We start from the raw sequence: 14,018 nt of genomic DNA, 5'->3' as shown, positions 1-14,018 counted from the left end.
TGCATTTCTTTTTTCCCCCATGAAGCCCTGAGGACAGCAGACACCGGCGTCCCTCAGCCACGACTGGTTCAACTTGTCTTTTCTCTCTGAGAAACATAGTGAACACTGAATAGCACTCAAAGCCATAAACAGCAGTGATGAATATGATAGATAAGCTGCAGGAGATTCAGCTGCATAGATACTGAGCTATATTTGTTTGAGATTTTATGGCCTGGAATATGTAAAGCACTTTTCACAATGGACTTTGTTTACGTTGAATGTTTATACTCTTGCTGTGTCAGTCTATGCACCTCGGTTCCGTTTGTAACGACATCTCCTCCTTTTGTATGCTGTGTATGTGGAAGAATGACAATAAAGCTTGAGTTGAGTTGAGAATGTAAGTCATTAAAGAACAGACATCGGAATACAAGTGAATTATGTGGATTTCTCCCTGAAAGACAAGCCTGGGGCGACTGTGGAGAGGGAAAAACTCCCGTAGACGGTATGAGGAAGAAACCTTACAAGGAACCAGACGTTTTATTTTGACCCGGTGTTTTAATCGCAATTCTCTTCTCCTAGTTCAAGTGAAGGGAACATTTTATTCCACGACATCCATTTACATTTTATACAACTGCTTCATGCGTTGAAGCTTCTAGTGTTAACTTTATTTGTTAGTCTTAAATTTGCTTTATTTAAAGACTTTTACATATGAAAATGTTTCTCAACACAAAAAGTATTTATTTTGCAGAATCACCTTTAAATGGCCAGACATCTTCACAGAATAAGAATACCAGATTTGCCTGAGTGTATCAGTTACCACCAAGTTGGAAGAAATTGTATAGGATGTGCAAAATTAGATTAACAGTAAAGTAGTTACAGTAATATCTTTACAGATGTATGTAGATATATATAGAGAGAGAGCGGGGAAGGCTGGCTGTTGTTAAGCTGCTGGACTTCTGCACGAAAGGTTGTGAGTTTAAATCCCAGCACCACTATGCTGCCACTGTTGGGCTGTTAAAGAAGGCTTTTAACCCTCAACTGCTCAGTTGTATGAATGAGGCAATTGTAAGTGGCGCTGGACAAGGCCATCTGCCCAATGGCGTTAATAACGTCGTATGAAATGAAACAACTCGGTACATTTTCTCCAGGGAGGATACAACTGAGCAGATGGTTAAGGGTCATATCTTAAAGCCTTACCCACTACTGTGCACTGATTCAGGGCTTTTCTAGCAAATAGTTACTTTCAGTACAAGAAAACATGGTCCACACAAGGAGAATTATTACCATTCCGACTCAAAAAGATATTTAATACCACACCACGCATTGTGGTATTTGGTATTTTACTGTAAACCAATGCACCGTCCTAATCGTCCAATAGTTTGGCTGTAAATAAACTATTTGTAAACTGGAAGTAGTTCAAATAACAGTACATATTTTAGAGCTGTGCCAGAGCCAAAATAGCATTTTGTTTGTAGTTAAAACTCAGTGTATTCCAAGAAGGAAGTGATAGCTCAGGGGTTAAGATGTTGGATTTCTGCTTGGAAGGTTGTGAGTTTAAATCCCAGCATCTGCACCACTCAGATACCCCTGAGGAAATCCCTTCACCCTTAAAGTTGCTCTAGATGAGGGTGTCTGCTAAAATGTCATACGTTTAAAGAATACACAAGTAAATACAATATGAATGACAAGGTCTTACAAGATTTAAATCATGGCCTGTAAGAAATCTCAGAACATTTGTTGGAATATTCGTTAAGGCTTCAGTTTTTGCTTCACTGTAATCTGACTGCTGCTTCCTGTTTATAAACTCCAAATCCCAGCATGTTGTGTGTGTGTTGTAGCTTATAAACATCCAGTTGTCAGTATGTTTATGTGCAGTTGAGATTTATTACTGTATTATTCATATAAATGTTTGGGTGATATTAAAACTGCAGTCACATTAAGGGGAATAGATGATACTTGGGATTATAGCCTTATTATAATTTTAGCTTCAAGGTCAAGAGCCATAAGAATATCTCTGTCGCCCCCTGGTGTTGGATACACAAATATAAATAATTCATTTTGAATTGTAAAGCACGTTTAACACAATGCACACTGCAGATAAAAAAAAAAAAATAATAAAGATTATAAATGTTAAATTCGTAAATTAGTCCCTATAAGTTTTATCCCTAGTGAGCACACCAGTCGGTGAGGAGAAAATCCCTAAGACATAATATGAAGAAGAAACTTTGAGAGGAATCAGACTCGAATGGGAACCCATCCTCATCTAGGTCCACCAAATCTACTGTATCAAGCAGTTTCTATTAACTACAGCCTAAATCATGGTTATCTATTAAATTGGATCCATGAATCTTCATAGTTCCTGATTTTAAACAGACAGAAACCTCACTAATCTTGAGGCTGTTTATGTGGCGCCATCCTCAATAGCAAGTGGTTTCCAATTTATGAGAACTCCATTGATCAGGAAGTAAAAGGCAGTGGAGTGGAAGATCTTGTGTGGTTTGTGATAGACCTCTGATCTCAACCCTATTGAACACCTTCAGGACGAAGGCTTCCACACTCTACATCAGCACCTGACCTTGTAGTTGAATAAGCAAAATCGTCTCAAGCACACTCCTTGTGGAACATCTGCCCAGAAGAGTGGAGAAGAGTATACTTGGGGGACTAAATGTGAAATGGGATGCTCAAAAGGCAAATACAAATCTTATGATCAGGTTTCCACAAACATTTGTCGATATAGTGAGTTCTCAGCGCGCTCAATAAAACAATGGAACAGTTCAAAGTTCAGACTTTACCAGCCAGAGTGCCTGTATTTAATCACCACTTCAAACCAACACAGTATCGAATGTTTAAAACAAACAAAAGAAACCCCCATGCATTATGAACATGACAGCACATCTCATACACTTGCACTCAACATTAAACAACATCTTTATAAATCGATTTTAGGACCGGTAAAGTTGTGTTTTTTTATATTTATATATAAAATTCTGAAATATAATTTGTCCATTTGCATAAAAAAAAAAAATCCCACTGAATTTTGTCTCACAAAAAGACAAAGTTGGAGGGTAAAGTTCCCAAGGTATAAACAAACACCTTAAAATCTTAGTGTAGGTTTTTCCTTCCATGAACACCGGAAGCAGAATAGTCCAAGTCAGAATCCCTCCCCCCCCCCAAAAAAAAAACAAAAAAACAAAAAAACAAATAAAAATATTTTCAGTCTTTTGGTGTTTTCTGGAAATATGCAGAAATCTTTTTCATAGAAGCTGGAGAGGAAATTCTCTTTGTCTGTGGGGAGCCAGCTTTCTTCACTGACTGTGGAGAGCCCAGTGCCTAAACAGGAAGAAATAGAAAGACAACGCAAATTAATCCCCAATAAAAGTGATGAAATTACAGAGATGTTGGATTGGGACTATTGCTATTTTGACTGAGTGAAGTAGACAGACGCACAGGTGAGAGAGAATTAGACAACCAGCTTTCGAATAGTCTGCCTTTGTCTTTTAATCAGAGAGAAGTAAAAAAAATTAATAAATAAATAAAAACAAGGCATGAGCAAGAACAGGCTATGTTCACACAGAAAAGGCATAACCAGTGTACTGTATTTCATAAAAAATTTAAACTTTCTTTTGGCTTCTCCCGTTAGGGGGCGCCACAGCCGATCCTCTGCATGTTTGATTTGGCACATGTTTTTACGCTGGATGCCCTTCCTTATGCAACCCTCCCAAATTTATCCGGGCTTGGGACCGGCACTGAGAGTGGCTGGGGTCGGTTCCCTGATCGGGGATCGAACCCGGGCCGCAGCGGTGAGAGCGCTGCATGAACCTGCATTTCATTGTTTTTGTTTTTTTGTGCATTTCATAAAAAACAAATAAAAAAAACTCCAACAAAAGATGAAATCTGATGTAACAGGACAAGCCATGTCCCATGTCCTCAGATATGATTCGCAAGCTGACTTTCAATTTAAAATTTGACTTCAGTCCATTTATTTCTATTGCATTTTAGACTCCAGAAAGTCTGTCCAGCTCAAATTGGACATGGCAGTAAATTAGATTAGAGCTGTCTGTCTGAACGTAGAAAGACAGTCAAAGAGAAAGATATGCAGACAAGGGCATAAGTACCATGGACAGCAATTCAATCATGTAGGAGGTCAAAAGGACAAACAAAAGAAACAAAGAAAGGAGAAATGAAAACCAGAAGTGACGAGAAAATCTTTTTTATACTGTAGAATAAATATTTAATTGACTGAAAGATAATTTTAAGTGGCATCTTTTATAAAATCTGTACTAAACTGCTTGAAACCATATTCCATTTCTCCTATTTAAAAATCTTCACCGGCTTTCTTACTTCCGCTGTTATACAGCATTTCATATCATAGTTATTGAGAAAACTACAGAAGTCACAACTTGCTATCCTGACATAAACATTGTTTCCTCATGATCAGTACTTAATTTTTCTGTGTATTCGACATAAGAGCATCTTCTAAATCCTGGACTCATGGATAATGACCAAAACCCTTTGTGGCAGCAGTCATGATCACAAGAAAACAACATTTGTTATGTAAAAATCAGGAGAAATTTAAGCAATATTATAATGCATGGCTTCTCAGAACTTCTATAGAAAATTTAGCAGATCCTGTGAGGTTAAATGGTTATTATAGAGTAGGACTCACAGAGAGGGACTGTGTCCTCGGGTCTTGTCTCTTCCCTGCATTAGGGCTTTTGGATAATGCTGGTCCACTGTGAGATTGTTTTAGTTTTCGGCTCATTGCAGAAAGCCAGTCAGCTTTCAGAGGCGAGCTGTTTTCCTTATCAGCCTGCGTAGACAAGCCGATCCGGTCTTCTTTCCGTTCCGTTTCTTCCTCCGCTGATGTACAGAAAGCGCTCGCAGACTCCCGGATCCTCTTACATTCCGGATAGAGCTCGGACACTCCATCGCTCTCGTCTTCCTCCGTCCTCATCTCGCTCGTGTCCAGGCGGCGTTTGGCGCGCCTCTCTGAGCTGATCGTGTTAATGACTGGGATTGAGAGTGGAGTTTTAGTCTGGGCCGAAAACGGAGGATCAGCAGGAGAGGAGGTGACAGATGGAGAAGGAAAGTCAGCACCGCTGGGGGCACACGAGGCAGGTCGAGGGGACAAGAGAGAGTCATCGCTCCCTGACCTGCTGCACCGAACAGGGGTTATATCAGCCAAAGGGAAGAAGCCTGACACAAGAGAGAACCAATAAAAAAAGATCACATACAAAATCCAGTCATTAAAGCACACAACACCAAACATACAGAACCTGACAGAGCTGCTTATAAATCAGACAAACAATCCTAGAAGGCAGGATAAAAAAAAAAGGGCGTTATTTTGGATGTGCTGTAGTAAATTGTGGAAGGTTTGCGCATTCTGGATTGTTCAGATTACAATATGGAATAAATCAGGTTATTGCACCTTGTTTCATCAACGTTTACCTCAGTGCATGCTTGGTATAAATTAAACCTGCATTACAATCAAGACCTCAACCGTATCGAACACGTTAGGGAAAAAACTACAACGCTGACTGCACCATAAGCCTCCTCGCCCTACATCAATCACCTCAAGCACGCTCCAAAATCTATCTTCCCAGAAGAGTGGAGTGAACTATAACAGCAAATGGAGATAAAAATGTGAAATCAGCCTTTTTTTTTTAAAGCACAGAAAATCGTATGGTTGGGTGTCTGCAAACTTTTGGCTGTACAGGGCAACTTTCAGAGTAAATGTTTTTTTTTTTTATGTCTTTTACATACACAAACACACCACCTGTTTTTCCTCTGGTTTAAAGAGGTACATGGTTACAGGTCGGGTTTGAGTGTTAGCTCTAGGATAGAGAATAAACTTATCATCTTCTGATCTCATTCAAGTTTTGACTATTAAATAATGTGCTCTGAAATAAAGTTTGTCATTACTCTAACTCAAAAATAATTGTGCACGATTTAGTTGATTTGATAAATACCTCAAGCAAGTAAATAGAAAAGGCCTCTGCGCTAATGGAATACTTGTTTAATAAATAGGCAATATAAAAGCTGTCCGACGTAGGAATACCACAAAATAGTGAAATCTTCGTATGATGCCAGTGTTCTGAGGAATACGGTTGTAAAATATAGGCATTGTGTGGTAAAATAATTAGTTTAGAAAGACACCATATTCATCACACCTACACCTACCTTGTTTTATTATCAAGGTCTAAAAGTGAATCATTTAAATATATTATTATTGTTATTACCGGATGGCCGGGACGGTGTCTGGATTTTACGGTGTGCTCTGCCTACAAGGTTTAAATCTCCTGATGCTAAATTTCCATCCATGTTGCGGTTGAGCCTCCAGATCCGCACCGTGTTATCATCAGAGCAGGTCGCGATCTGCATACAGAGAAAAAGATCAACTGTTCAGATTACCAGAGCTTCTCACACACCACAATACGAATAATTTAGTAGATTAAACTGACGCAAATAAACTACTAACGTTAAAAAAACGTGTGTATATGGACCTCTCTCCTGTCTATACATGGGCAGAATGTTATTGTTCATGAAAAAGGGGTGTGGCTTCAAGGTGTTTGTAATATTTTAACACTTTTTTTACTGTCAATCATCCTCCTTTCCATACAATATGCTGCTTATTTTTTGCCATTTTCATTTAGAACAAAACAACTGCACTTTTGGAGTATTATTTGAGTGATTACTTGAGTTGACATACACTTTAAGGTCACTAGAACCCTGGAAATGTTGTTCAGGAATATTTACTGAATTCTGTATAAATGCCAAATATAAGAATACCACACATCATACAGTTATATCCCAGAATGCCTTTGTAAGAAGAAACTTTATTTGAAACTACACAATTAAACTACAGCAGTGAAAATTTTCCCACACACAATTAGGAAACACTAAAGAAATTCCCCCCATCTATATTAAATATTAAATCCCAAAATATTGTTCACCTTTGTGAAATCCGAGGGGCTCCAAGTAACTGAGGTCACTTCCTGGCTGTGACCCTGAAGCATCACAGGAGCCAGAGCTGGGTCAGAGATCTACAGAAAGACAATGGCGTATATGACTACAATGGACATTAACTGTTCTGCATTTAGACACCAGTCAGTCAACAATTCACTAAAAAGCTCACCTCAACAATGAAAAAACTATAATGAGGGCATTCGGTGTCAACCAGATGAGGATGGGTCTCCTTCTGAGTCTGGTTCCTCTCAGAATTTTTCCCCCTCATACTATCTCAATGAGTTTATCCGTGCCACTCTCACCACTGACTTGCTCATTAAAGACTAAATCTATAAGCACTAATGTATACATTTAATTTTATGACTTACTTATCAGCTGCTTTGGGACAATATCCACTGCTTAAAGCATTATAAAAATAAAACCTGATGAATGTGAGAACAAAACCAAAAATTATCACAAACAAAGATGAAGCCCCTCACCTTCCAGATATGAGCATGGCCATCGCTCGAGCCACTGGCCAGGAACTGATCATCTGGACTTATACTGGACTTCACATAGAACGAGGAGTTACGGTGGCCACTGAACACAGCCACTGAAGGAGCAGACAGAAGACCGAGTGTGAATGGGGGTGTGTGTGTGTATGTGTGCGTGTGTGTGTGTGTGTGCATACATTTTAAATTGATCATGTTGAAAAACATGAATCCTCTTAATGTAATTAAAAATGTAAATACCACGTCATTAGTTACTATACCATCATGTAGGGTCTGTACATAGAAACGTCCAGTGGCAATGAAATGGAATGCAATGGTAGCTTAGTGGTTAATGCATTGGACTTTGGAACTGAAGGTCACAAGTTCAAATCCCAGCACCAAGCTGCCACTCCTGGGCCCCTGAGCAAGGCCCTTAAACCAATAGCTGCTCAGTTGTATATATAAGATAAATGTAAGTCGCTCTGGTTTAGAACGTTTACCTAATGCCATAAATGTAAATGAATTCTCAAAAAAGATAATTGGTCAGAATGAAGGTTTTATGTTAGTGAACTTGTTATAATACCAAATCGATAGTAACAATGCACACAACGACATGTATGGCAATTGCTCCACAATCAAATCTTTTCAAGTGTGTGTTGTTCTTCAAGTTTTATGTGAGGGGAGACCCTGAGAACTCTAACAGAAATCTTGGAATCAGGCCACATGACCCGACCAGGGGTGTGTGTTAATTATTTTCTTATAATTGCAAACCCTATAGCGATTTACTCCTTACATACTGGACAATAATGGTGCTCAAACTTGGAAATTGATAAATAGCACTCCTTACCTGGTGTAGTTTTCAATCCACTGACATCAAACATGTAAATATTGTCATCTGTGCAGTTGCAGAACAGTCTGGAGCTTGTTGAGTCTAACGTTAAGCCTGAATAACCTGAAGCCAAAGAGTATTAGTCAGTAGGGAAAAAACATAGCAAAAGAGAAACTGATTGGATGTAGGTGAGATCATTGTTGTATAGTAGACTGACTTTTTTTATTGTTGCGATACTGATAGTAACAGAAAGCTACCACTAAAACAATATAAAACTCGATTGTGTCCTTATATGGGCCTTTCTATCCCACATCGGCTATCAGAAGACACATTGTGATTGTCTACAGTGCAAGTGAGAAAGCCTAGTTATGTACCTAGTTTGCGTGTGGAGGATCCGGGGTACTGATAGGTCTGGAGTGGTGTAGGGTTCTGCTGATACACCGTGTAACTCTTTCTCAAATCCCACATCTTAATCGACCTATAGAGAGACCAAGTGTGAGCTGATCAGTGACATAGCTAAAGCATTTGGTTTTTTTTAACCCAATACAAAGGGTTTCTTATTCACCACGTACCCGTCTACGGCTCCTGACGAGAGGAGCGTGTTCTCGTCACGGAAAAGCACAGCAGTCACGCCTCTCTGAGAGTCCTGAGATATAGAAATTCGATTTTATTCAGGGATAAATAAATAAATCAATCAGTATAATAATATTGTGAACATCAGACACTTGTGGAACATGTGAATAATTAAGGTAACACTCCATTTGAAGGACACCAAAACACATTCATGAGTAAAAAAAAAAAAGAGAGGAAATTGAATGAACTCCCATTATAATAATACCTTCTCTTTTAAATATGGTCATTATTTCAACTCTTAGCAGAATATAGGAATTTGACCATTTATACCTATTTATTGCATTTACTTATTACAAGAGCATAGATTGTACTGCTGTTGATCCATCTGCATGAAAAAAAAAAAGCTTTTTCACCACTGTCCATAATAAAAGAAAAATACACAATGCAATTCTGAGGTAAAAAGGTTGTAGGAAATGCCTGTGTTTATTAAAAAGTCTATAACAAAAGAACCACTTAAATAAGGACCTCAGTTTTCTTTTCTCACATATGTTGTCATTAATTTGTTACTATAATTTAGTCTTTTTCTTAATTTCACAAGTTGTTGGTTTTTTTTTTTTAGCTTTTAAATATGCCCTTTTGTGTTTTCTGCCTATCCCTGTACAGCACATATCGTTATATTGTATATATTTTATTCCTGTGCAAAATAAATAAATAAATAACCCAACAGTGTAATAACCAACACTGTGATAAAGCAATAAAATTCAGTGATAACCTTTTTGGTGATTGGTGATTAGCTGTTGCAGTGCTTTTCCACATCGTACACACCTCAGAACAGTAGCATTATAAAGTCTCACCACAGAAGGAGCCATTCCTCTGGACGGCGCTCGTTTTTTCTTCGTTTGCGGTGTGTTTCTCTCCATCTTCATATGAGCGCCACTTATCTGTTTTACCTGCCTGTAGAAGCCATCTTCATTTATTAAAAAAAAGAACAATAAAAAAAGAACATTATTGGGGCCCGAGAGGCAGAGGGAAAAAAAATACAAATAAATAGATAGACACCAACAGAAACAAACATCAGACAGATTAGAATCTGTTAGAATCATAAAAACACATCAACACTTCTCGAGAGATGGACATAGACAGAGACCAACATTTCTAGAGATACAGAGACTTGGACAGACACTGAAAGAGGGAAAAAGAATGCAGACTTTTTGAAAGATCACAAGCAGATTAGCCTGCCACTATCCAACATTCCCACTCTCACCTTTCTTACTACACCTCATGTCCCACAGCATGATGTTCCCGTCCCTGCCTCCGGTGCAGAAAACAGCTGAGGAAACAAAATGTTTTATTACAAAACATTTCCAGACCCAATAAATGTCTTCACAACAGGAGAAAAAACACCTGTCTGAAAGATGACTTGTCTTGATTTATAAATACTGCAAAACTAAAACAGGAACTAAAAATATTCCTCAGAGTAGACAGATTTATGAAGGAGATAGCACATGGATTTAAAGGATTACCTTTCTCATGTGTGGGAAAGGTCACACTCTTCAGGCTGCACTGATGCCCTTTAAAGCTTCCCAGCAGCTCCCCGGAGATCACGTCCCACAGCCGAGCCGTCTGATCACCCGACGCGGTCACCTTCACCCCAGAACATCACTTACTCTTAATAAGAGCCATCTTAAAGGTTCTGAAAGATCAAACTGAGGTGCTGAAGAACTCACCAGGCTGTTCGCTCCGGGGACCCAAGCGATATCGAACACCGCGTTATCGTGCGCCAACCATTCTGTGGATGAGAAACAGCATCCGTGAGGCCTGTTTAATGATGAAATGATTCGACTATTTTTTTTAAAGGACGCTGATTATTATTAGATGCACCACAGGATTTTGGGGACATCAACAAATAATCTGGTTTGTCACAAAACAAAACAAAAATTAAATACACCACATAGTGTGTGTTAGGAATTAAAAGGGAGGATTTTGAACCTGTACAGGAACATATCTTCTGATTATTTAAGCTTCTGATGAAGGATCACTCACCTTTCAGCACAATGCTGCATCTCTCAGTGTTATAAAGGCTCACCGTTCCTTCTTCATTTGCTACAGCCAGCATGCTGCCTTGCCCAGGAGCTGTATGACACACACACACACACACACACACACACACACACACACACACACACACACACACACACACACACACACACACACACACACACACACACACACACACACACACACACACACACACACACACACACACACACACACACACACACACACCAAGATTTTTCCTTCCACAAATATGAAAAAGCAAGCAGAGAAGGAACGTCCGATTGATTTTCCAGTGTTTACAGATATTGTATTATCTGTGTATTTTGGAATCATGCAAAGGATTGAACATTTTAACTTTATATATATATATATAATTTTGTGCAAAATACACACTTATTAAGCCAAACAGCTGAGCCAAAAGTGGTCAGAACATCTTTTTTCATTAATTTTTTTATATACTTCAGGCAATCACTCAATGGCCACTTTATGTTTCAATCATGTGGTGGTAGTGCAATTCTAATACATTCAATATTATACCATGTGTATATATATATAAATATAATAAATAACGCTTCACCTGTGGAAAATGTGCATCCGAACGGAGGAACGGCGACCCCCGAGTCTCCATATGACACATGTTCATCATGACGGAGACACTGGAAACACTCCAGCAAAGATGAGAGCGGGTAATCCCCATGCTTACCTACAATAGGAAGAAACACAAGCATTTATTCAGCGCAAAAGGTTTCAAATAAAATAAAATCACCCAAAACCAGCAGCAAGCTTGGTGAATAAAGCACCATAAGTTAATAAGAGGACAAACAATGTAGTTGTCCTGGGTTCGCAAGAGAGATTAATACTTCTCTTCTTCCGGCTTCTCCCATTAGGGGTCACCACAGCGGCTCACCTGTCTCCACAACCCCCTGTCCTCTACATCTGCCTCTTTCAAACCAACTAGCTGCATGTCTTCCCTCATCACATCCATAAACCTCCTCCTTGGTCTTCCTCTTTTCCTCCCTCCACATTCTCCTACTGATATACCCAATGTCCCTCCTCTGCACATGTCCAAACCATCTCAAACGTGCCTCTCTCACTTTGTCTCCAAAACGTCCTACATGCGCTGTCCCTCTAATAAACTAATTTCTAATCCTGTCCATCCTCGTCACTACCAACAAAAACCTCAACATCTTCAGCTCTGCTACCTCCAGCTCCACCTCCTGTCTCTTTTACTTAATGCCACTGTCTCTAATCCATACAACATCGCAGGTCTCACCACAGTCCTATAAACTTTTCCTTTCACTCTTGCAGATACCCTTCTATCACAATAGATTAATACTTTAAAGACACACAGAAAATGTCTGAAATGTTTATTCTAGGCTGATGCATTTCAATGCAGTTTTATATGGGAAGCACTTTAAAGAATGATCATGTCAGATTTACACTAATGAAGAGATTATAATTGTTTTAATTGATATTCTTAAATTAGTACCTATAAGTTTATCTCTAAGGATTGAGCCAGTGGCAATGAACAAATCCCTGATTTTGTATGAGGAAAAACATTGGGAGAAACCAGACCAGAGGGAACACATCCTCATCTGGGTTACACCGAATGTTCATTCATTATAGTTCCATCATTGCTTATCAGCTGTTCACTGATGGACATCTTCAAAATAAATACAGGAAGTGGTACCATCCACAGTAATGTCAAGAGTTTTTTTGGCGGTCCATCACTAATAACAGTCTTTTTTGAAAGGGTTTAGTGTGTCATGGTTTTGCAGTGAGAGCTTATTATTCATGCAAGTTTTCCAAGATGTTGCAAAAACAACACAAAACGAAATGTTTGTATAATGGAAATCTTTCAAATCTAAGTGTAGATCACATTAGAACTGAGTTACTAAATGACTTAATTTTCCAAAGTGTGTTATTAAGTTTTTGGTCTTCAATGCATTAAATCATTAAAATTATACACTAACATACAGTATCCCATGGCACATTAGTTACTGGATCACCAGATTGTGTAATTTCTACATTCTTCCCAATATGAATCAAATGGTTGATAATCATTTCTTCTTTCGAATAAAGAACTCAGTACTGATGCCCTTACAGTAAACAACAAAGCTCTCTACTGTTCCTGTTGCTGGCACAAGGACATAGTTGCATTATGCACACTCTCAATTTGTTCCTTTTTAATACAGATGACTTGTGCTGAGCTCACGTGATGATCTAGACAGAAAAAAATGGCAGGTTTGTGTTTCAGGGCAATTACAACCCAATTGCCCTGTTTAGGACTGGATCAGCATATCTATACACGAAACTGTGATATTTGTGTGACAACACTTTTGAGCAACTTAATCAAAACTAGTTAGAAGGTTTATTTCCCAAACAGCATAATTACTCGCTTTTACAACTGTTTATATTTTCACATCAGGGCCTTTAGATTAAGGCATGATCTATAGCCATGGTCTTCATCACTTAACAACTGATTAATGTTTTTATAGCATAACATACACACACACACACACACACACACACACATACACATACACGTGTGTATATCCAGACAGATTACAGATTAGGAGAATTTATACACTAAATACAGATAAACAAGATGGATAGTATAATTAGTAATATTCAATGCATGTTTTGGATTGATCTTAATTGAGCTACTGTTAATAATGGCGGTTTCCAGACAGAGCAGAAACAGAGGCCAAATGGCAAATGGCACCCTGCAGAACATTAGTTCCCCTACTCTGCATTGTTACCCGCCATTACCTCCAGCCCCACATAGTGCACCAGTATAAGCACCAAAAGTGCGTTTCATCTGCTCACCGTTACTTCTTCTTTTATCCACTCCTCGATCGACGACAAAACGAAACAGCATCATGTACACCGAGACGGGTTTAAATCAAATACATAAAATCCGGAAACTCAGTAGATCGGCAGTAGCTGAGAAAAAAAAACCGGACTGCAATGAAGTTCCCGCGAAACTGATCACCAAAAGAGAAGAGACAAAAATCCCGCTAAAATGACGTATTGTGCTTTCATTGGTGCAGAGCGCAAGTCACGCCTTTTTTAAAACGTCACATCCTGTCAGAGGGCGGTCAACGAAAAATAGTGCGGTTACTCCTCACGATTGTGTGGCA

At 38.8% G+C, this 14,018-nt stretch overlaps 1 protein-coding gene across 1 annotated transcript; it reads right to left on the bottom strand.

Moving 5' to 3' along the window:
- Nucleotides 1-2,752: 2,752 nt before the first annotated feature.
- dtl (denticleless E3 ubiquitin protein ligase homolog) lies at nucleotides 2,753-13,904 on the bottom strand. Its single transcript, XM_083563459.1, has 15 exons — nucleotides 13,705-13,904; nucleotides 11,453-11,578; nucleotides 10,861-10,950; nucleotides 10,545-10,606; nucleotides 10,341-10,461; nucleotides 10,082-10,147; nucleotides 9,672-9,784; nucleotides 8,817-8,890; nucleotides 8,619-8,722; nucleotides 8,263-8,367; nucleotides 7,425-7,537; nucleotides 6,933-7,022; nucleotides 6,219-6,354; nucleotides 4,646-5,175; nucleotides 2,753-3,309 (listed from the first exon to the last, which is right to left on the bottom strand). Exons 1-15 carry the CDS (start codon nucleotides 13,757-13,759, stop codon nucleotides 3,193-3,195), a joined length of 1,902 nt encoding a protein of 633 aa, XP_083419585.1. The 5' UTR covers nucleotides 13,760-13,904; the 3' UTR covers nucleotides 2,753-3,192.
- Nucleotides 13,905-14,018: the final 114 nt, after the last annotated feature.

The sequence above is a fragment of the Silurus aristotelis genome, assembly GCF_946808225.1.
Source record: "Silurus aristotelis genome assembly, chromosome: 15".
NCBI classification, from domain to species: Eukaryota; Metazoa; Chordata; class Actinopteri; order Siluriformes; family Siluridae; genus Silurus; species Silurus aristotelis.
The sequence above is the reverse complement of the archived record's forward strand: the minus strand, read 5'-3'. Positions and strand labels throughout refer to the sequence as shown.

Excerpts from the sequence above, each read along its gene's own strand:
- dtl (XM_083563459.1), bottom strand. The coding sequence starts at position 13,759 with ATGATGCTGTTTCGTTTTGTCGTCGATCGAGGAGTGGATAAAAGAAGA. Across the intron at positions 11,579-13,704 it reads GGATAAAAGAAGAAGTAACG|GTAAGCATGGGGATTACCCG; the intron begins GTGAGCAGATGA and ends TTCCTATTGTAG. Across the intron at positions 8,891-9,671 it reads GAGGAATGGCTCCTTCTGTG|GACTCTCAGAGAGGCGTGAC; the intron begins GTGAGACTTTAT and ends TCTATATCTCAG.